Below are 21,238 nucleotides of genomic sequence, written 5' to 3' on the forward strand. Positions count from 1 at the left end.
TGACTCCTGAAAGAAAACAAAAGCAGAGCTGAAGACTGAAACTAATAAAGGTCAGAGTGTGAGAAAAAGGCAGTTCTCTTGTTAAATGAGGAGCGATTCGGTGTAATCGGGATGACTGGGAGTGATAAAGAAAGAACAAACAAGAGCCGTAGAGTGACAACAAAATCAAAGGTAAGGGAAGTGAGATAGAGGGAGAAGAAGAAAAAGCAAAGAAAGACTGCTGATCCAACTAGTATTAAATGGAAACAGACTCCTCCACTACGGAGTCTGCACAGTTACATCCTTAACAACCAAAACTTGTGATGGTGCACATCTGTTTTATGTTAAATACAGATGAAACTCCACAAACTTACAAGTGTGATTTCTGTGTAATTATTTCAGTGAAGACTAAATCATATGACTTTATAGACGTTTTTGATTAGCGCTTCAATTTATTAATATAAATGCTAATGATGAGGAAACCAAAAAGAAGAAAAGGAGGATTAGAAGTGGAAGCATTTCGTAAATGTTGGATTTATTGTCTGACTGACACTGTAAATAACTAGCTGTGTTTTCAAGCAAGTTCAGCCCCTGATCTTAAAACATCAGTCTGACAGCAGTATATAAATTACTGCAGATGTTATTTGTGAGTTCCACTGGAGAAAAGTGACGGCATCCAAAAGCTGGTTGGTGTATTTCTACCCTGCTCCTTATTAAGAGACCCTTCAACAATCGACATTGTGACTACACACAGGTACACTTGTTGCAGTGTGGGATGGTGCAGTTTGGAAGTGTAAAGTAAAGAGAATAGAAATCTTCACTAACACTAAGTATGCAACCTGTAAGGCAATTCAGTTTAGTCAATTATTTATGCCCTCCTCTGCTCAACACCCAGGTCTAACATGCACACATTCTCTTCCCTGTTAAAATGAATGCTCAGCGTCTTTATCGATCTCTGCAGCCTATCTGTTTCCGTTAAAAGGCCCAAAGCCTTCAGGAGAAATTTATGTCTCCATTACCGCTGCGTCACCAAGCCGTCAAAGGCCAGAAGATTAATTGAGCAAAATAAAACATAACACGTACCACGAGGGTAACAACAGGCGGGAAAATGAATTGTAGCTCATTTCTGGAACCAGTCATGTAGTGTTTTGAATTTACACAAACATTGGCCACATGATGAAACTGACGAAAATGACTTGCAGTGAGACTCTTATGGGCCACAAAAAGAGTTACTTCTGTCTTGAGGTCTGTAACCTCTACGCTCCAGTGCACATTTCATTATAGCCCCACGACCAACACACGGTAGATTAAAAAACAAAAACAAAAAAACTCATCCTAAGAATTTTTACAGCTTTTTCATATACAAGCAGTAATATCTGATTGAACAGTTGCAGATAAATGTTCATATTAGGCACTTAAAGTCTGCAAATCCTGGCATGATACTTGGATCAGGACAGCAGACTTTAGACAGTTTATTTCACAGACAGTTTGAGGAAAATACGGGAAGAAGGGAAAATGCCTAAGGCCACTTAGAAAGCTACCAATAGCCAATTACTGTTAGTATGATTAATCAAGGTGAGATTACTCCCATTAACCCCTGTACTGGAGCAGACTACAGGAGCAGCCTGAGGGTCACTGCCCTTATTATTGGCTTTCAGTGGATCTATGTGGTGTGCCTCATGTAATTCATTACCTTTTACTGCAGAAGAATGAACAACAGAGGAGACAGCAGGGAAGAGAGATAAAAGATATGAGAATGAAGTACAGCGAGAGACACACAAAGATGAGGAAGAAATGTAAACAACCAAATAAATCGTAAGCACAATTTTACTTGGAGGTGTTGGCATTGAATTGCAGTTCAATAGCTGATAGTACAGATTAAAACATGGTTTAATTAAACCCACGGTGTAGCAGGACCCCTGCTAAAGGACGACTGGTTATATATTGTATTTCTCATCTTAAAGTGGTAGAAAAATCTAATTAAAGCTCGATCCAAACAGAGAAGTTTTCTTATATCGGCTAGTGCAACATAGGCAACTCTAACTTCCATCGAAACCTTCAATTTAAGTTCAGTTTATACAGTTTATAAGGTACTGCAAAATGAAAATTTTGCAGATTATCACAAAAAATTATTTTGTGTTTTTAGTCTGTAACATGGAAAAAGTTGGAGAAGCACCAATGTAATAATTCCCCAAAGAAAACATTCAACGTCATTGTAGATGCAGGGGAAAGCTGAGAGATCTGTCTACCCACCTGCTTATTTGTGTTGCAGAAATTAAAATCATCTTCAAAGAAATGTCACATAAGGTGTTCTTTTTCAGTATGTCAAGGACTGCATCACCAAGCCTGTACTTAAAAGTCAAGGGGAAATGTTAATTCATGCAGTATTGTGAGTTTGGCTAGTAAAAACGCCTGAACTCTGACTATTTTGTGTAAATAAATAAATAAAGAAGGATTTGTGAATGGGGTGCAAATCTTTTGAAGTCCTATACATCCATATTCACTCTTCATCCTTTCTGTCTGCAGGCCTGATGGGACTTTGAAGTGCAGCTCGGAGGATAAAAGTACAGCGCTGTGAAATGATGAATAGTGGGAAACAGACCTATGTCTTTTTGATTACATTTAGCTGACAAATGATTTTCTCCATATATATCTAAATAGGGCTATACGCTGTGATTGCTTGGTAGATAAAAATGAATAAGATCGCCTCAAGTAAATCAGTGTCAGTGTAATGTAGTCAAAGAAATTTATTCTGATTGGCACATCATTAAAATTCTGGACACTCAATAACACAAATGCTCCTCCACAGTGTGTGTGTGTGTGTGTGTGTGTGTGTGTGTGTGTGTGTGCGCACATGCAATTTTGTGCATATTTTAAGTCAAGCAATTGTGCAGAAAATACAGTGATGTGGTGCTGACACTTCTCAGAGCTGCATCGTGGATGAGAAAGAGCTGTAATGAAGTGAATCACTGAAGGAGCCAAGCTGACTCACACGCAATTAAAGCTACATGGAACATAAGGAGCGTGAGTTAGGATGAAGGAAAAGGAACAAAAATGTCATAGTGTACACAAAAAAAACAAAAAACACGAGGCTCCAAATGATGAAGGGAGCAGGCAGAGGCAGGAATCAAATTAAGAGTTGAAGCAGGAGGCCTGAGGGTGCTTGCTGCTGCTTTTCCACGAGCAGCAAAACTTCAAACAGCAGCTTTCTTGTTTCAGAGCTAAGAGAAGAAAAGTTATCAGCCTGACTCAACAGTACAGTAGCAATATAGTGTTCATCACGAACAGCATGGATGTAGATACAGTAAGTTTAAGGCTTTAAAGTTTTACTACTATTAATGGTCGTACTGATACAGCGTATTCTATGTTATATATTTCTGTTAACCAATAAATAAAGTCATAATCCTACTGCAACCTGCCACTTTATAATCAATAGCAACATGAGGTGAGGTGTCTCGAGAAAAGTGTCAGCGTTCCCAAAGATTACGTAAAAAGAAAAATGAAAACAGCCAACAAACAATAAAACCAATGTGCCAACTACAGATGGAAGCAGCCCCTCTGACATGATGCATTCTGTTGTCCTTAGGAGACAGATGTGACAATTTTAGAAATGAAGATGGAGTGCTAACTTATTAACACTTGGTTAATAAGCGGCATCCAAAGACCGTATAACTGGATCACACAGACACTAATACCTGCTAATAAGTGCCAAGTAGCAGACTAAAATAACACAAACCAAAATTGGAACACTGATGTGTAGCTTACAGCCCAAAAAAGAAGTCAGCAAATTATCAGGTAATTAAAAAACACTCTAAAAGGCACCAACAGCCCAAAGACAGTTGAAAGGTTCAGTTCAGTTGTGTGTATGTGTATTTTGGAATGAATGTGAGGCCATGTGGTTGATTATGTGTGTGTATATGTTTGTTGCATACACTTATCTTTAATGTGTAGCTTTTATTACTTGTATACTTTTATACCTGTTATTAATCTCTGGCTCGCTTCCACAGCGTGTCTTTTCTCCCATCTTCTGTCTCTCTCCCCAACCAGTCGTGGCAGATGGCCCCGCCCCTCACTGAGCCTGGTTCTGCTGGAGGTTTCTTCCTGTTAAAAGGGCGTTTTTCTTCCCCACTGTTGCCAAAGTGCTTGCTCATAGAGGCTCATATGATTGTTGGGTTTTCTCTGTATCTATTATTGTAGGGTCTACCTTACAATATAAAGCGCCTTGAGGCGACTGTTGTTGTGATTTGGCGCTGTTTAAATTAAATTGAATTGAATTGAAATTGAATTATTCAAACTGTGAAGCACTAATTCTATGAAAGAAGCCATCTATGTCCACTGTGAGCGACCATCTTTGAACAGAGGCGGTGGTTTACGACACCAACTGTCTGCCATCTATAATCCAGTTTTGAGATCCCTCCCCAGACGCCTTAACGCCCACTCACATCCTGGGCCATCTGACCTCAGGAAATCGCATGATAAGGTGGGGCCAGGTTTCACAATGAGCTCACCCGAAACTCTGGCTGATTGGGACCCACACCCAGTTTCACACCTTGGCTCAGGCGATTAGAGGATCATCAGGGGGTCCTTTTGTCCCTCTGTGGGGGGGATACCCCCACTAGGTTTAAATCTGGGACTCTCCACCATTTGACCTTAGATCTGAAGAAGCTTCTCGGATGAGAGGTGAAACGTCTTCAAGCAACTTAAAGAAGTCCAGACGCTTTTCTTTGCAAGCTCCTTTGACTATTTGAATGAAGTTATTATTATTATTTTACTATTATTATTCAGGAAGTGGAGCCACTGTGATTGGCTACAGCAACCTGTAATGGTGTACCTGTCAATCACAATGGCCACGCCCAAAGCTTTAAGGCTCAAAAGAATAAAAATGGCCACAAAGAGGGAAATTTCACATGGAGATAAAACCATTTAGGCTCTAAAGATGCCATTTTTATGGCTGAAGTTGTTCTTGGTAACACTGAAGGGTTTGACTTGAAGAACTACAGTTTTTGGTACTACAACACTGGCTTCTTTTTTAAGCATGAAGAGATTACTGCTTGCTCTCATTCAAAGTCAGCATTGAAAACTCAGGTGGAGGTCATCGTGAAAATACATTTCTGTCTCGCAAAGGCACTGACGGCCTCAAGGAAAAGATTCTGGCCAGGGATCAAAAGTAATGCCCTTCTTGATGCATGAGACAAATTGAGTCATTTTCACTTTGATAATCCTCTATAATTCACCCCCCAACCTCTGTGCTTCAATGTGAGGAGGATCACATTAGAGTAGATCAGACTGCTGGAAGGAGGATGATTAGGCATATGGAACGAAACGGAGAACATGTGCATGCGTGTGCACACGTGTGGGTGTTGATTAGCTGTCTGTAACGCTGTGTCTCTGTGCCACCTTCATTGCCATTCAAGGCCATGCCTGGCGAGGGAAAGTGATTTTTCGCTCGTCTCAGCGTTCCCAGCCGGTGAGTGAACGCCCTTAGAGTTTGTTTACATCCTGCACGTTGGCCTTGAATCTATCAAGCACCCAGCAGCTGCTTGTTAGAGAAGTGCTGGCTCTTCTCATACTACCTGCCTGGAGCAGGACATCTGACAGTCAGCAGTTCTTCATCAGCAGACATCTTATTTAAATTTCAGTAATTTAGCAAGGCAATCTGAGAAACTTGGAATTATAACTAATCATTGCAATGAATGAGAAAGAAAAAAGAAAATGATTGAGGACATTTATCTTTTTTTTTGTTTTTTTTTGTTTTGTTTTTGAGGACATTTATCAAATGTATCTAATTGGCAAATTCAAACGCTGATCCTGAATCAGTTCAAGTCTGCTGTATTACTAAGGCATGGATATTATTGAAGGCTCTACCTGCATGGGCACAGGAAGTCAAGCTAAAGTCAAGTACAGCAGAGGTTTATGTTAAACATTCAACTTCAACAACAAAACCACAGACATGTGTAAGCAGTGTATGACCAGATAAATAACAGAAAAGAAATGTCATGTGGACGGATGCTTTGCTGTGAGTGGTTGTTGTGTTGTTAGCACTATCTGACAGAACACTTACACAACAATCTGAGGCAGGAGAAAAGCCTCAAAAACATTCCTACAAACCATTCCCTTTTGGTGGGTACCTGCAGAAATCTTTCAAAGGCTCGGATATTTTTGGATATTATTTTTACTAACTAATCAGCAGCAAATGGGCTTGTTGAAACATTCAACAAGCCCATTGGTCCATAACGGACCCATTTAGCAGATGCAGAGCATTATCAGAAAGTAAAGCAGGCAGATTAGAGCACCAGCAGATTTAGCCAGTCTCAAAAACAAGATTTTGATTAAATTATGATGCCACTTTGCTGAAAACTGCAACCATTTTCTTTTATTGCAAAAGCTAGATGGAAAAACAAAACAAAGGGGAACTGAATAAAAAACATAAAACCACTAATGCTGTTAAAAATCTATTTTTAATATATGATAGGAATACAGTGACTTGCAAAAGTATTCGGCCCCCTTGAACTTTTCCACATTTTGTCACATTACAGCCACGAACATGAATCAATTTTATTGGAATTCCACGTGAAAGACCAACACAAAGTGGTGCACACGAGAGAAGTGGAACGAAAATCATACATGATTCCAAACATTTTTCACAAATAAATAACTGAAAAGTGCAAGCCACTGTATTCGATGCAATAAAAGTTTGTAATAAGAATTTGACCATCCCAACTGATAAATGAAATTGACCTGGACATCCCATTTGGAATAAGCCTATTATATGATATTGCATATGATCTTTACATACACCACAGAGACAACCATAGCACAGAAACAATTACAGCGCTCATGGCAGACTTTCACTTCCAGGGTAACTCTGCAGGGGCCAACACAAATATTAACCTAATCTAAAATGTCTCAAGAAAAATCATTGTGACATGCATATTATTCATCACAGATGATTTTCTAAAGTCATTATAAATCCAAGATTGTGCCCTGGCGCCAAGGGGAGAAAAAAAAGATGATTAATGGATCTGATTTAAGGCAAAAATCTCCATTTACAAGCCAGACAGGCCACATGTCTAAATGTCCGGAGTTGGATTCTTCACCATGACTTTAACATGACTGGTAGACTTACATTAAAAAGCACTTCTGATAATGTGTTATGGAACGTGCCAACTGTAACATTTTGCATTTTAATAATAAACGATTATTTGGTCACGTGTAAAAAATGCCAGAGGCATATATTGCTGAGAAAGAGGAACAGCTTTTGCACTATTGAGAAACAGATTATGTTTCAGAACCCAGCATCCTTTTAACTGCTCTTTCAAACTCACTCATATCTAGAAAGAAGGAACAGCAGTGCATAGCAACTTACAGTTGTTAACTTGTGGTAGTTTAAAAGTAATTTTTAGTTAAGGTCTACAAAATCACCAGGTACAAATTTTTTGCCCAACAGTTCTAACATGTAAACAACACTTTACAGTCCAGGCTGCGGTTTGTTTTCTGATCAACATGCAGCCTAAAAAAAAAAAAAGCAAAGTCCTCTCACGCTTCAGTTCATTTGAGGAGTCCTCATGACCTGGAGGTGAATACCTGTTCGTTAGACTGACTGCTCCTCACACCTCTCTGCTGTGCACTGCTTCCTCCTGACATTTGCTCTCCAAACCATGCTACACCTCAGAGAAACCAACACTAAAGTCTCTCCATCAAAAATAACTTTCAGGGAAGATTAGCTGACATTTTTGCGGGATGTAATATTTTATCACAGGGTTAAAGCACCCAGAGGCACTCTGACACATATTGGTTTAAAATAAACAAAAAAAGACCCAAATCAGGGTCTGCTATATTTAGCATTACCACATAAAACTAGTTTTTATGTGTATTGTCTCTTTGTCTTTAAAAGTAGAAAAAAGATCGACAAATAAAACTTATAAAGATCTATTCTATTGAAATAACACTGATTACATTAACACTTGTATTCACATTAGGCACTACAAGTCGGTTCTGTGGAGTTACATTGTATACAAATATGACTTTAAGACACGGTCAGTTAGCATCAACCAAATAACAAGAACAACACTGGAGATACTTCGGTTTCTTGACTGGACTAAATGACTTTGTCTCTAAGCTTAAAGGAAACAGCCCATAATAAATCAACGTGATAAGGAAAAAAACATTATCTTATTACCTTTAAGAAAAAATAAAGAAATCATCATAAATGAGAGAAAGAAACAAATTACATGCCAGAAGGCTAAACAATAACAGCCAAACTTTGTTGGTGTATTTTTTTTCTTATTTAAAGTGGGTGTGCAGCACATGGGGTAATTATAGGGTAAATAGCTCTAAAATAAGAAAACCCCTGGTGTCCTGTCAAAGAGGTACAGGAAACCTGGTCACTCATTTCTCCTGGCTGCCAGTTTTACTTCTGAGAAAGGCTATTGGTATAGTTTTTATTTTTTGACAGTGGTCCTTTGATTTTTGTAAAAATGTAAAAATACATTCTAGAGTGTCACAGTGAAGAAAAAACAACTTAAAATCCCTGATCATCTTCCTCATGTTCAGTTTATTTAACTTTATGCGTGAAAAATGTGCAAAAATGAGGAAAACTAAAACAACTTTGTCCCCACAAGTGATAGTTGGTCCCCACAAGTACAGTGGAATGCCAGTCTTTGGTCCTCAAAGCTGTTTAAACACACACACACACACACACACACACACACACACACACACACACACACACACACACACACACACACACACACACACACACACACACACACACACACACAGGACTGTCTATTATGGTTGGTGTGATTGTTGACCAAGTGTAAAATGTTGGAACCTGAATATAATGTTTGTTGCTGCTGTTCACAAACAGCTTATTCAGCAGTACCAAAGCGTTAGACAAACTAAACTGTTATTTATTTTTTTATTTTTTAATGCTGTCAGGTCTGGGACCATGAAAGTGTCTGCCAAGTTTTCCCGAACAAGAACTGCTTACATGGCTTGAAAAACTGCAAACATTATCATAAGCTTCCTTGGATTTAGTACCAGTGCAGGGTGTTATTTTGTTGCACGTAGGCTAAGAAAATAACGTTTTACTCGCCATTTGGGCGTATGCTCTAGAGGCCAACTGATGAACCCTTCACAGGTCTGCTTTTTTTTACCCTTGTGGTTTGCAACTTACAGAAACCAAACTTTACAATTTTATACGCTAATGCAACAGTACCTTTAAATAAAATGCACACAAAAACACTAATTCATGTATTTTGTACATGTTCCAAAATCTCTTGCTCTAAAGCTTTATCCAATTCATATCAACATGTACACCAAGTTACAATTATGAACTGAATTGAAAGGAAACCAGAACACCTGAAGAAAACCCCAAAAGTAAAAAGACCTTCTTGCTGTTAGGAAAGAGTGTAACTCCGTGCCACTGACATACAAGACTGATAGAGAATCTATGGTCTATTGAATGAAATTTATTAAATTATTTTTTTTATTTTTGTTTAACAGAATATAAATTTCAAAACATATGGGTATAGTTAATATTGAGAAATGGTGCAAATAAGTAAGTTTTATTGTACCTTTATGATCCTTGAAAAGGTACACACTATTACCTTGAAGTTCACTAATTAAAAACTGATAAATCTCAAGTGCACAAAGAGGAAACACACTGCGTTTGACCAGATCTGACCTCTGACTCATTATCTTCACAACTTATATGATCTCCATTTCTACTATTCTCACTGGTGAGTCACCATCCTACTCAGGGATTAATTAGCACAATGCAAGGTACACTGACCTGCAATTAAAGTGCAGAGGAGCTTTGATCTTATATAACAAGTATTCCATACATCTTCAGTAATTTTCAGTTGAAGGAATTAAGTGCTTGCACATGAAAAATGAAAATTTAAAATAATGTTGATCTCAATCAAGCAGGCATTGAAAAACGATTTTTCGAATGTTCATTGTTTTGTTTACTATTCGTTTGTCTTGTTAATCAGGCTGCTGCTGCTGACTTAAAAAAACAACTTTAATGTTTGCAGTTGTTAAAATACAAGCTCATAATTATCCAATGGGATAATTAGATACATTAACAAACTGTTCAGGAGCAGATACGGGTGAGTAGGAAAGTGAGTGTGTGACAGCGAGTGAATCATTATCCCATCACCCCAGCTGGTGAGGATGTGACACTTTGCTTGATATCGCTGGAATGAAAAAATCTCTCTTCCAAGTCAAGAACAGAGCTACTCTCAGGGTTCAAAAGGACTGAACCACAACAAAATATAAGGTTCATTTGAGTGCAGGGTGTGCTTGTGTCACACTCCTGCTGAACGAATCCCGCTCTGCTCTGATGGACGAGCACAGAAAACAAATGCTGGCAAAGAAGGAAAGTGTACTCCGTAAAATGCTTTGAAAACTGAATTTGTTTAAGTGTTGCACAAAATGCCTACAGCGAAAATATTATCAGTATTGTGCACGTTGTTTCCTTGTCACGATTATTGAATATATTGCTTCCATCAAAGCAAATTATTAAGATGTGCCAAATCAATGTAAAGTTCAAGATTTGAAGGATGTTAATTCTAATAATTATAAGCATAATTATAAAAAGTTATATAAAGCATGTCTGGGAAAGGTTCTGGGAAACATATAGTAAGCATATACTATACAGCCAGAGACTGCTTTACTTGGTTGTAAAGGCAGAACAAATTTCTTGACTCCTCAGGTCCAGTCCATGGGACTACATACTATATTCTAAAGATTTTAAAGATTTCTATTCAGTTGCAGACATCACTGTTATACCTGAACTTACACTCACCAGCCCCTTTGTTATGTACCTCTCTTCAACGGCTCTTAACTCTCTGCAAATGTCTAAGGAGCCAATCACAGGATAGCAACTCAGTTCATTTAGGCATGTAGACATGGTCAGTGCAAGTATGTAAAACGGAACATCAGAATGGTAAGAAAGGTAAGCATAACATCCTTGTTGTTGACAGACAGGCTGGTCTGATTATTTCAGAAGCTCCTGATCTGTTGGCATTTTCCTGCACAACCATGTGCAGAGTTTATAGTGAATGAGGTAAAGGAATTATCCAGACAGTGGCAGTTCTCTGGGTGAAAATGCTTTGAGATGATAGGAAGGCAACAGCAACTCAAATAACCATTTATTACAACCACGGTATGTCTCTGAACACACAACATGTTGAACCCTCAAGCAGATGGGCTTGAACGGTCTCTGGTCTAATGGGTCTCGAGCTATTCTGCAACATTAAGAGGATAGCCTCAGAATTGAGTATGAACAACATGAATGCATGGCTCCATCCTGTCTATTATTAGCGGTTCATCCTGTTGATGGTCTACTGGTGTGGGGGGTATTTTCTTGGCACTTTAGGCCCCTTGGTACCATGTGAGCATCGTTTAAATGGTGAAACCTAACTATCCCTTTGTGACCACAGTGTACCAATCTGATCACTGCTTCTAGCAAACTAGCGGACCATGTCACAAAGCTCGAATCACCTCCTACTGGTTTCTTCTGCATGAGCTCCATGTACTTAGATGACCTCTACAGATCTCCATTCAACAGAGCTTTGGGGAATCTGCCTCATGGATATAAAACTGACAAATCTGCAGCTGTGAGTCTATATCATTGAAATTATTCTTAACTGTTATATATTCAACGGTTTTAAAAGCTACTGAAAATTTAAAATGTTTTATGTCATGATGAGAATTATGAATGTCATTATTGAAGCCCAACTTTGCACATACAGTATACCGTTTCCTAATGTAGTGGAGTATTATATTTACTTTGTTGTTTCCTGAACTATACTTGTGCCAGTTTCTCTAAGTTACCATTATGGGGAAAATAAAAATTACATATTAGCTGACTGACTTACTATATCATTTATTTGTTTTATTATTACTTATTTTTTTAGTCTTTGCTCTCCTCTCTTGACTTCCCTATCATTCTAGTTTTTGTAGACCTTAACCATCTTCCCTCAGTCTGGTTCTGCCAGACTGGGTTGTGCTGCATAATATTTTAAGGTCTTTACCTTGGCACCATAATGAAATGGTTAGCAATGTCATTTTATACCATGGGTTTGTACCTCTTGGTCCGCTGTGTAGAGTTTGCATGTTCTCACGTGTCTGAAAACATATTAGGTTGATTCTAAATTAGCTGTTGGTGTGAACAGCTGTCAGCGTCTTTGTATTACACATGTTCAGGCTGTACCCTGCTCGTCGCCCAGCTAGGACTGACTCCAACATCCTGCAATTCTAGTTAGGTAAAAAAAATGGATGGAATTCGACTAAAAAGCTTATTATGGCTAAAAACTTTGCATTCTCTGACAATTTGCACATTACGCCCGATGCCCACAGCTAGCATTAATTTGGAACTAAAGATTACAGTTTATATCTGACACCAACTCTCCTTAGCATTTGTTTTGTCTCCAACAACTTCTATTGAAATATGGTTGGGCTGAAACAACAGATGTTATTTTCTTCAACAGCCTATTTTTACTGCAGTAAAAACCAACAAACACTCATAATGTGCTCTTGGTTCATCTCTACCACATCTTTCACATTTCACATAGTCATTATGTTTCTTTCCTGTTAATGGCACTGAATTGTGCATCTTCAGCGAGTAAAACTATAATGCATTAAGCATCATTGTCAGCAAGAAGGAAAAAAAACATTTCTACTGTCTCCCTGTCTCTCTCTCTCTCTTTCTTTTTTTTTTAAATGAATGTGATATATTTTTTTATCCTGTTGTTTACGACCACAAAGGAATTGCATTTTTCTAAGCATGTAAGAGCTGTTGATTTGAAGTGCTGATTCTGAATCTTAATGAGTGGGACATAATGAGCCAGCAGCATGAGTTGTCTCAGCTGATGGTTTATTCAGCGTCTGCTGAACTGATGGGAAGGCTTTTGAGCCGATAGTGTTATTTTTCTCCATGCATACTTGCATTGCTAAGATCATTTTCATTTTTCAATTGTCCCACCAAACACAAAACACTGCATGTTACTGTCTGCAGAGTGGATGCAAGATTTATTGAGATATTTCATAAAAATCACTTTTAACACCCTGGTACTAGGATGCAAGGTAAAAAATTCAACATCTACTCCAATATTCTAATAATTAGGAAAAAAACACTTATGTATTCAAAGAGGAACACTGAAGCAAATTCTTTGAATAAGGCTCAGTTATACACTATTAACAATAAAATAAACTAGGCACAAAATTGTAATGTCTCAAGCAAGTAATCATCTGTGAGGTGAGTGAAGAAATAATTATGATAAAAGATGGTCTGCAGTGCATTTTCCCTCTGAATGTGCTCCACACATTTGATGAGGTGTTTGATTTCTGCGTCTGGGCATTCGTCTTGACTTGAAATGTGGGTTTATTAGTGCAGGAGTAACAAACCGTAAACCACAACCAGTTTTACTTGAGGGGTTGAAAAAAAAAAAAAAGAAACACACTGTTTCAAGCCAACCGCTCTTCTTTACAAGCCAAGGTCACTGCATCGGCCAAATGTGGCTGGCAGTACATTTGCCGTCCTGCACTCATACCTCTAAAGACTTGTGTCCTCACGGTGTAAACCATAAGCTCATTCCCCTGAGAAAAAGCCTGGGTCAAGCTGATGATTACATCAGGGGGGCAGGCTTGCCAAGTGTTACTATCAGTGCCAAATGCTCTGCTCTTTCTCTCACACATACCAGATTTGTCTACATGCCCATTCAGGCTCTGTCCTCCATTCTATTGTGTGTCTGTGTGTGTTAAACACTCTAGCTCACTCAAAGCAAAACTATTTTACTCAGACATTTTTTACTACTGTTCTCAGATTCTGAAACCCCTTTATGCTGTGAGTCGGTCACAGTACAACTCAACGGAGATCAGTATATATAATATATATATATATTTGCAGCCCTGCGACAGACTGGCGACCTGTCCAGGGTGTACCCCGCCTCTCGCCCTATGACAGCTGGGATAGGCTCCAGCGCCCCCCGCGACCCTGAAAAGGATAAGCGGAAGCGAATGGATGGATGGATGGATATATATTTGCACTGCCCTTCAAAAAAGGATTGAAAAAATCTGGAAATGGAGTTAAATTCAGAAGACTGTATTTCACTGCAGAATCCATTAGTGCACAGAAGACACGTCACACTTTAGCTGCTCCAGGATGTCGTCACTTTAACACAAATATTCTTTTTCGGGAACATAAAATCTAAAATATATTCACAGAGTTGATTGCGTAAGAACAAAAATAATTAAAACTCTGCACAGCTTCATTAAAGATGTAGAATATATATGAGCTCTATTTTGCTTTCATAGTACAGTTAATTAGTGTAATTAGGTTAATTTGGCATTGGTGTTTTGTTATTTTTTAATTCTTTAATACTAAAATTAAAATGTACCTTTTCAGTTGGTCATCATTTGCGCCGTAATGATGCAGTAACCAATCATGTAATGTAATGTGAGAGATCTAGAGGAAACCAGACAAACTCGACCACACTTTTTAACCCTCCTGTTATGTTGGTTTCCAGGAACACCAATTATGTTCCTGGGTCAATTTGACCCGTGCATGTTTACTCATCCAAAAGTGTGAGAAACCCTGGCATTGATTATTTTACAATTTTCTTGTATAATTTTGATTTTTTTCATTTCCTTTAGTGATGCAGATGACATGTGACATCTCTTCTGTTCTGGGTCAATCTGACCCGCAACATAACAGGAGGCTGAGAACAGTAGACTGAGGACAGCATTCCTGGACCAACATGCAGCTTTTTTTTTGTAAACAGATTTAAAAATCCTGCTCCTTGGTTTTCAGTTAAAACAAAGATGTAGAAGAATGATGCTGCATTTATATTTCAGCTCAGACATATAGCATCTGTCTCATCATCACATCCAGTTCATTTCATGACTCAGAAGTGGTAACAAAACAGATGTGTGACAGAGAATAAAGGTAAAAAAGAATCAAGATTTACCTGCCAGAAGATGGTATCGATTGTGCTGCCCAGAAAGCCTTCTCTTGTTTCAGATGAGAGGAGCTTGGGACCAAGAATCGTCATGAACTCCTCAAAATCAACCTGCCCGTCCCCTGATGGTGAAAGAGAGGACAGATTGTTGATCAATGACGAAGCACTCATGGCATTTGTCATCTAACAAACATCTAAAAATTTTCCCAATAATAAAATCCATCATCGTTAGTTGTTTTCTATCCTATAATGTGATTTATTTTTCTTCTGTGAGCTGCAGATGCACAAAGGAAAGCAGTTATTAGTAAGCAGGAACCTGTGGAGCTGAAAAATCAAGTGCAGTTCCTCTAATGGCCACTTGTGGCAGATATAGTAGAATAGAATAGAATAGAATAGAATAGAATAGAATAATCCTTTAATTGTCCCACAAGGGGAAATTTGGGTGTAACAGCAGCAAGAAGACACATATACAAACTAACAGTACACAAGACACAGAACAGAAACATAAATAATTTTTACATATTTACATCAAGGACAAATACACATATTTACAGCCTGGTAGAAAAAATAAATTTTGATCTATGCAGCAACTTCCTTTTCATTAAAAAGCATGTGGAGGGTGCAGTTTTTACAGTTTAAATACAAAGTTAATTTATGCATTATTAAGAATGTGGCCAGTTTGACTGGCCTCTTGGAAAAAAGTGAATGTATAGACAGTCTTGAGGCCTCTGTAGATTCAAAAGGTTTCTACAATGTGTGGGAGAAAGTGTTGTTCCACCATAAACAGAATTCTGGATGCTGCGCTGTCTTCGCCCTATATTATTTGAGCCAGCATGCTTCAAATAACACAGTTCAATATGACATTTACTATTGAGATGAGACATAAGAAAAAAAACTGAGTTCTGACTAGATCTATAATGCAGACTGTGGAGCAGATCAAAGTTTGCAGCTACTTCATCACTCAAAACATGGAGTCCTGCCGTGAACATCAATTCCAGCAGCACTGATCTCAGATGCCTGCTGATAGTTGTTACAGCTACTGCCAGAACAAAGCATCAAAACTTTGAAGACGGGAACAATTCAAACAAACAGATCAGAGTTTTATATTGATCCAGCTGAATGCCCTTAAATGTATAGCCTTTTTTGTCTTATATAATGAAACCCCCAGCAGGGTTTCATTATCTTCCCTCTGTAGCGTTTGCCCGGTTTCATAGTTTCAGTGTTTAAATGACCCAAACCTACACTGACAATAGTTGCTGCACATTATAGGTTATGGGAATTGTGAAAAATGAGATGAGTTGGAAACAAAATCACCAAAGCCCATAGAGAATTGCAGTCTCCGGATTTCAAATAAATTTGCTCACAGACACACTCTGAATTCAGTTCTATTGAACAAAGGCATGACATAAAACCTAAATAAAGAGAAAGTTGATTTTGAACAACAAAACACGTTGAATTCTTTGTCATCTTTGGTCTTTCAAAACCTAGTTTGTCTTTCTTTTCTTTTTTGTGTCCTGTGTTTCTCTGTCACTGTTGTAAACTAATTGCTCTTCTCTCTTCTTCCCACCTGCTCCTGCTTTATGTGCAGATGAGTATCGGGCCTTGTCAGTGGAAAGTTACTGATGCAGGACACCTCTATCTGCCCCTACCACTCCCTTCAATAGCGACACCCACTCTGGAGGATGCTTGGCACAGTAACATGTCATTGACTTCTGCCCATACATATTCAGCAGGGCAAATGCAGGGCTACAGGCCAGATGAAGCAACATCAGGATTTGAGGATGTCAAGCTTGGAAGATGGATGGATGACAGTAGAGGTGAAGGTGGACTGGGTGAAAGGGTTCAAGGTAAGACAGGATGAAAAACAATCATGCATACATTTAGAACAGACTAGTATACACACATGTTATGGGAAGTTGTTTAAAGCGCCACTATTGTTTTTATACTAGGTAAGACTAAAGCATCTCAGGAAAAAAGACACCACCACCAATACCAAAGATGAATCATAATACTCCATATGCCATATTGTAACATGCACCTCCCACACAAGGTGCACTCTGCACTGCAGAGGCTGCAGCCCCCCTGGAGGTCCAGAGTGGAAATCAAGTGGGCAGAAAAAAATAAATGAATGAACGAATGATCAGCGAGTTAAATACCTGTTTGCGGCAATCCTAGGATATTTTCTGCTCTAGGGAATATGAAGAAGCTCCTCACAAAGCATGGGGGCATGAAGGAAACCGCTTCAGAATGAATAATTCTAAAGTAGCTCTGAAGTAATGACTAAAATAGCACTCCACTCAGCCACCTGCTTTCCCAGGAGTGACAGTCTGCATTTACTGGAACGAACTGATGGGCTTAAAGAATTAAAAGAAAAGTTTTCCTTTATTTTCTTTTTTTAGAAGGTTATTTTCTTTTTAATGCTGTAAATAGTAAAAGAATGTGATAAAAAAGGAAAAAGGAGAATGTAAGCTGGGGAATAACTTGCATTAAATGGTTGTGTCAGCTGTTAATTAGCTGTTGAAGGCATTTGGGGCCATGTGAGATGCCCTGAGATGCCCGTACGATTGTGTCAATTTTATTTGAGGTCCAAGTAGGACAGACACTGTTAAACACACAAACCATAACACCTACAAACATTAAACCTTATGGAATAATCCAAAATCCTCCCCCTACTACTTTTAACTAGTACGCCTAAACTACTGAACATAGGTGGTAACTTTTCTTTTTTGACTGATATCTTTGAGAAATGTGGTTTAAATTAATTTGTCACTGAAATCTTTGCCTCTCTGTGTTTGCTCAATTTGTCTGTCATGCCAAAAATGTAACATTTTTAAAACTTTCCGCTCTCTTTTGACAGCTCCTCAGAAACCCATCAACTAAAAAGTGAGTTAAAGTGACTCTTAAGGATTTGCTGCATGGAAGGCAGATCGTGGACCCAAATGCAGAACTTGGCAGACAGAAAATAAACGCAAAATCCACCTTTAATGCTGATCACTCACAGGTAATCCAATTCACAGAGCAGGGAATCCAAAATGTACAAAAATCATAACACACAGGGCAAGGAAACAAACCGCAAAGAGGGATGACATGACAAAGGACAATAGGAGATAATATATACACAGATCAGGCATAACATTGTGACCACTAAAACAATAACAAAAGATGTCTCTTTATCATGGCTCTTGTTAACAGGTGGGTTATATTAGGAAGCATGTGAATGTTTTGCCCTCAGAGTTCATGTCTTAGAAGCAGGGGAGGAAAAAGGCAAGCAATCTGAGTGAGTCTAAACACAGGCCAAATTGTGAATGTTAGACAAATGGATCAGAGCATCTCCAAAACTGCAGTTTTTGTGGAGTGTTCCCAGTTTGCAGTGGTCAGCATATATCAAAAGTGGCCCAATGAAAGAACAGTGGGGAACCAGAGACAGGGTCATGGGCAACCAAGGCTCTCTGATGCATGTGGGGAGCAAAGGCTGGCCTGTGTGGTCCGATCTAACGGACGAGTTACCGTTGTTCAGATTGTTGAAAAAGTCAATGCTGGTTCTGATAGGAAGGTGTCAGAATACACAATGTATTACAGTTTGGATGAGACTGCATAGCTGCAGGCAGGCTGACCCCTGTCAGCTGCCAAAAGCACCAACAATGGGCATGTGAGGATCAGAACTGGACCATGGAGCAATGGAAAAGATTGCCTTGTCTGAAGAATCGTGTTTTCTTTCACATCATGTGGCTGGTCGGGTACTTACCTGGGGAATACCTGCTACTAAAATGCACTATAAGAGGAAGGCAAGCCAACCGAGGCAGTGTGCTGCTTTGGGGAATGTTCTGCCGGGAAACTTTGGCTTCTGCCATTTATGTTGAATATGAATGTTACTTTGACACTTACCACCTACTTAATCATTGTTGCAGGCGATGTACATCCTTTCATGGGAATGGTATTCCCTAAAGTTGGGGTGGGCAACTCCAGGCCTCAAGGGCCGGTGTCCTGCAGGTTTTAGATGTGTCCTTGATCCAACACAGCTGATTCAAATGGCTAAATTACCTCCTCAACATGTCTTGCAGTTCTCCAGAGGCCTGGTAATGAACTAATCATTTGATTCAGGTGTGTTGAGCCAGGGTGAGATCTAAAACCTGCAGGATGCCCGCCCTCGAGGCCTGGAATTGTCCACCCCTGCCCTAAAGGCTATGGCCTCTTTCAGCAGGATGATGTGCCCTGCCACAAAGGAAAAGTGCTTCAGAAATGGTTTGAGGAGCACAAAAGTGAGTTTCAGGTGTTGACTTGGCCTCAAAAGTTTCCCAGGCTCAATCCAATCATGCATCTGTGGGATGTACTGGACAAACAAGTTTGATCAAGCCCCGCCGCATAACTTACAGGACTCAAAGGATCTATTGCCAGCATCTTGGTGCCAGATACACAACACATCTTCAGGAGTCTAGTGTAGTGTGACCAGCACAATATTAGGGAGGTGGTCACAGTGTTATGCCTGATTTGTGTGCATAATGTCAGATAACAAGGGGAGAGGTAAAAGGTGGGAGGAGAGCTAAAACGAATATAGAAAACAAGACAAAGGAAGTAAAACCCAACAACAACCAAATAGAACAGAAAAACAAGACTAACTTGACACAAGGAGACAAAATTGAAGAAACACAATGGCAACACAAAAGGTATCAACAAGAACTAAAAAAGGTACAGACAACAAAAACCTCATAAACACGAAAAAGCCAAAAATAACACGCTTAAAGAAAACTATAAAGAATATAGAGCTTTAATGTCTGAAAACCAAAAGAAAGCATGAACCTGCAGAAATTGAAAACAGTAAAAAAAAATTAAGGGCATTAAAAAAATTATCTCCAGTGTGAGAAAGCGGAGCTATGAACAATCTCAGGATTTAGCAATACACACAAAATCCACTGATTTATGTGCATATTACTACAGCGAGCATTAAATAGTTTACCCCAGTGTTGTACATTTTATTCCCTCCACTTCTAAGAAGGTGTTTCTCCCCAGTGGTGCTGTCAGGAAGGCAGCTCCTCTGGGAAACAATGTGTTCAGTTTGCTTCTTGCTACATTGTTGTATCGGTTTATGTAATTCCAAGCCTGTGTGCATGAATACTTCTACAACGTGCATTAACACATGCATTAGTTCAGTTGTTTTAGTAGCACCCAAACTTTTTACTTCCATTACAGAAGATAAACCAGATAAAAACTCGTGTGCAAACTGAATGACAACAACCACAGTTGCATCTCAGCTCCCATTTTGATGTATCCGCAGTTTCTGACAGCTGAACATTATGCACAAAGTCACTGAGTCACTTTCTGTGTCTGTCATAGCCCAAGCCACCTGCTTTTGAACAGTTTCTTCCTGTGTTATGTCACAACCAAGCATTTCATTTCAGCTGGAAACAGAACAATGAATTATTAAAGAAATATGCAGAATCCTGCTCACTGTAAAGATAACAAATCAGGCAAATGACAGGAGGGAATAAAAGCAAATGTTGGTATTCAGAATTGACAGATTGAAGACATGACCATTATCAGTACAACAAAGAACAAGTGTAATCTGAGTGAACAACAAAGACTGGTGCAATGCTGTGATTAGGAACAAAGAAGAGGAGTCACACCTCTGCATGAAGGGCAAACAGAGCTCAGCAACTATCACATGGATTGGTTTGGCAGAAGAGAGAAGCAGAACACATAACCGATCAGTATCTTCTGGAGATCAGCTGGAGTTGGCAGCTGGGCAAAGAATCAATGGCTGTGAAAGAGCCTCACAGCTGCCCACCTGGCCAGGATACAATCACCATCATCCATTCCCACTCATCTGCTAATACCCTTACTCTCCCTCATTCAGCGCCCCCTTGACGCTCTTCATCAATACATTGCTGGACATACACACGAGAAGAGAATTGCTGAATTGCAAAATAATTTCTTTCAAACAACATGTGCTGAATTTTTTTCTTATATTTGTTTGTGCACTGTGTGTTTCTTTGAGGTCATTTAGCTCATGCAGGATTTGATGTGTGTGTTGGCAGATGACAATACCCATAACATTTCCAGTTAAGCTCCCAGTACTCCACAGTTCCATGTTTTAAGCCTATTTGGAAACACAACCTACCTCCTACTGGCCTCCTGCATTAGTGCCATCTCTTTTTTGATCCGAGTTACCTTATTCTATGTTCATTTTCAAAATTAGACTGTATCCTGACTCTGTATTCAGCCAGCTCCAGCATTCAATACTGCCCAAATAAAGAAAAATCCCCAGTATTTTGCTAAAGACATTTATCGATACA

General features: G+C 39.1%; 1 protein-coding gene across 5 annotated transcripts in view; it reads right to left on the reverse strand.

Moving 5' to 3' along the window:
- Positions 1-21,238, reverse strand: part of caln1 (calneuron 1) — a 58,044-nt gene that overhangs the window by 18,197 nt on the left and 18,609 nt on the right. For all 5 annotated transcript variants that reach the window (XM_082503386.1, XM_082503385.1, XM_082503384.1 and 2 more), the window contains one exon: positions 14,958-15,070. In XM_082503386.1, coding sequence (XP_082359512.1) covers positions 14,958-15,070 — 113 coding nt within the window. The remainder of the gene's footprint in view (positions 1-14,957; positions 15,071-21,238) is intronic.

Source organism: Aulonocara stuartgranti, assembly GCF_965226115.1.
Source record: "Aulonocara stuartgranti genome assembly, chromosome: 14".
NCBI lineage: Eukaryota > Metazoa > Chordata > Actinopteri > Cichliformes > Cichlidae > Aulonocara > Aulonocara stuartgranti.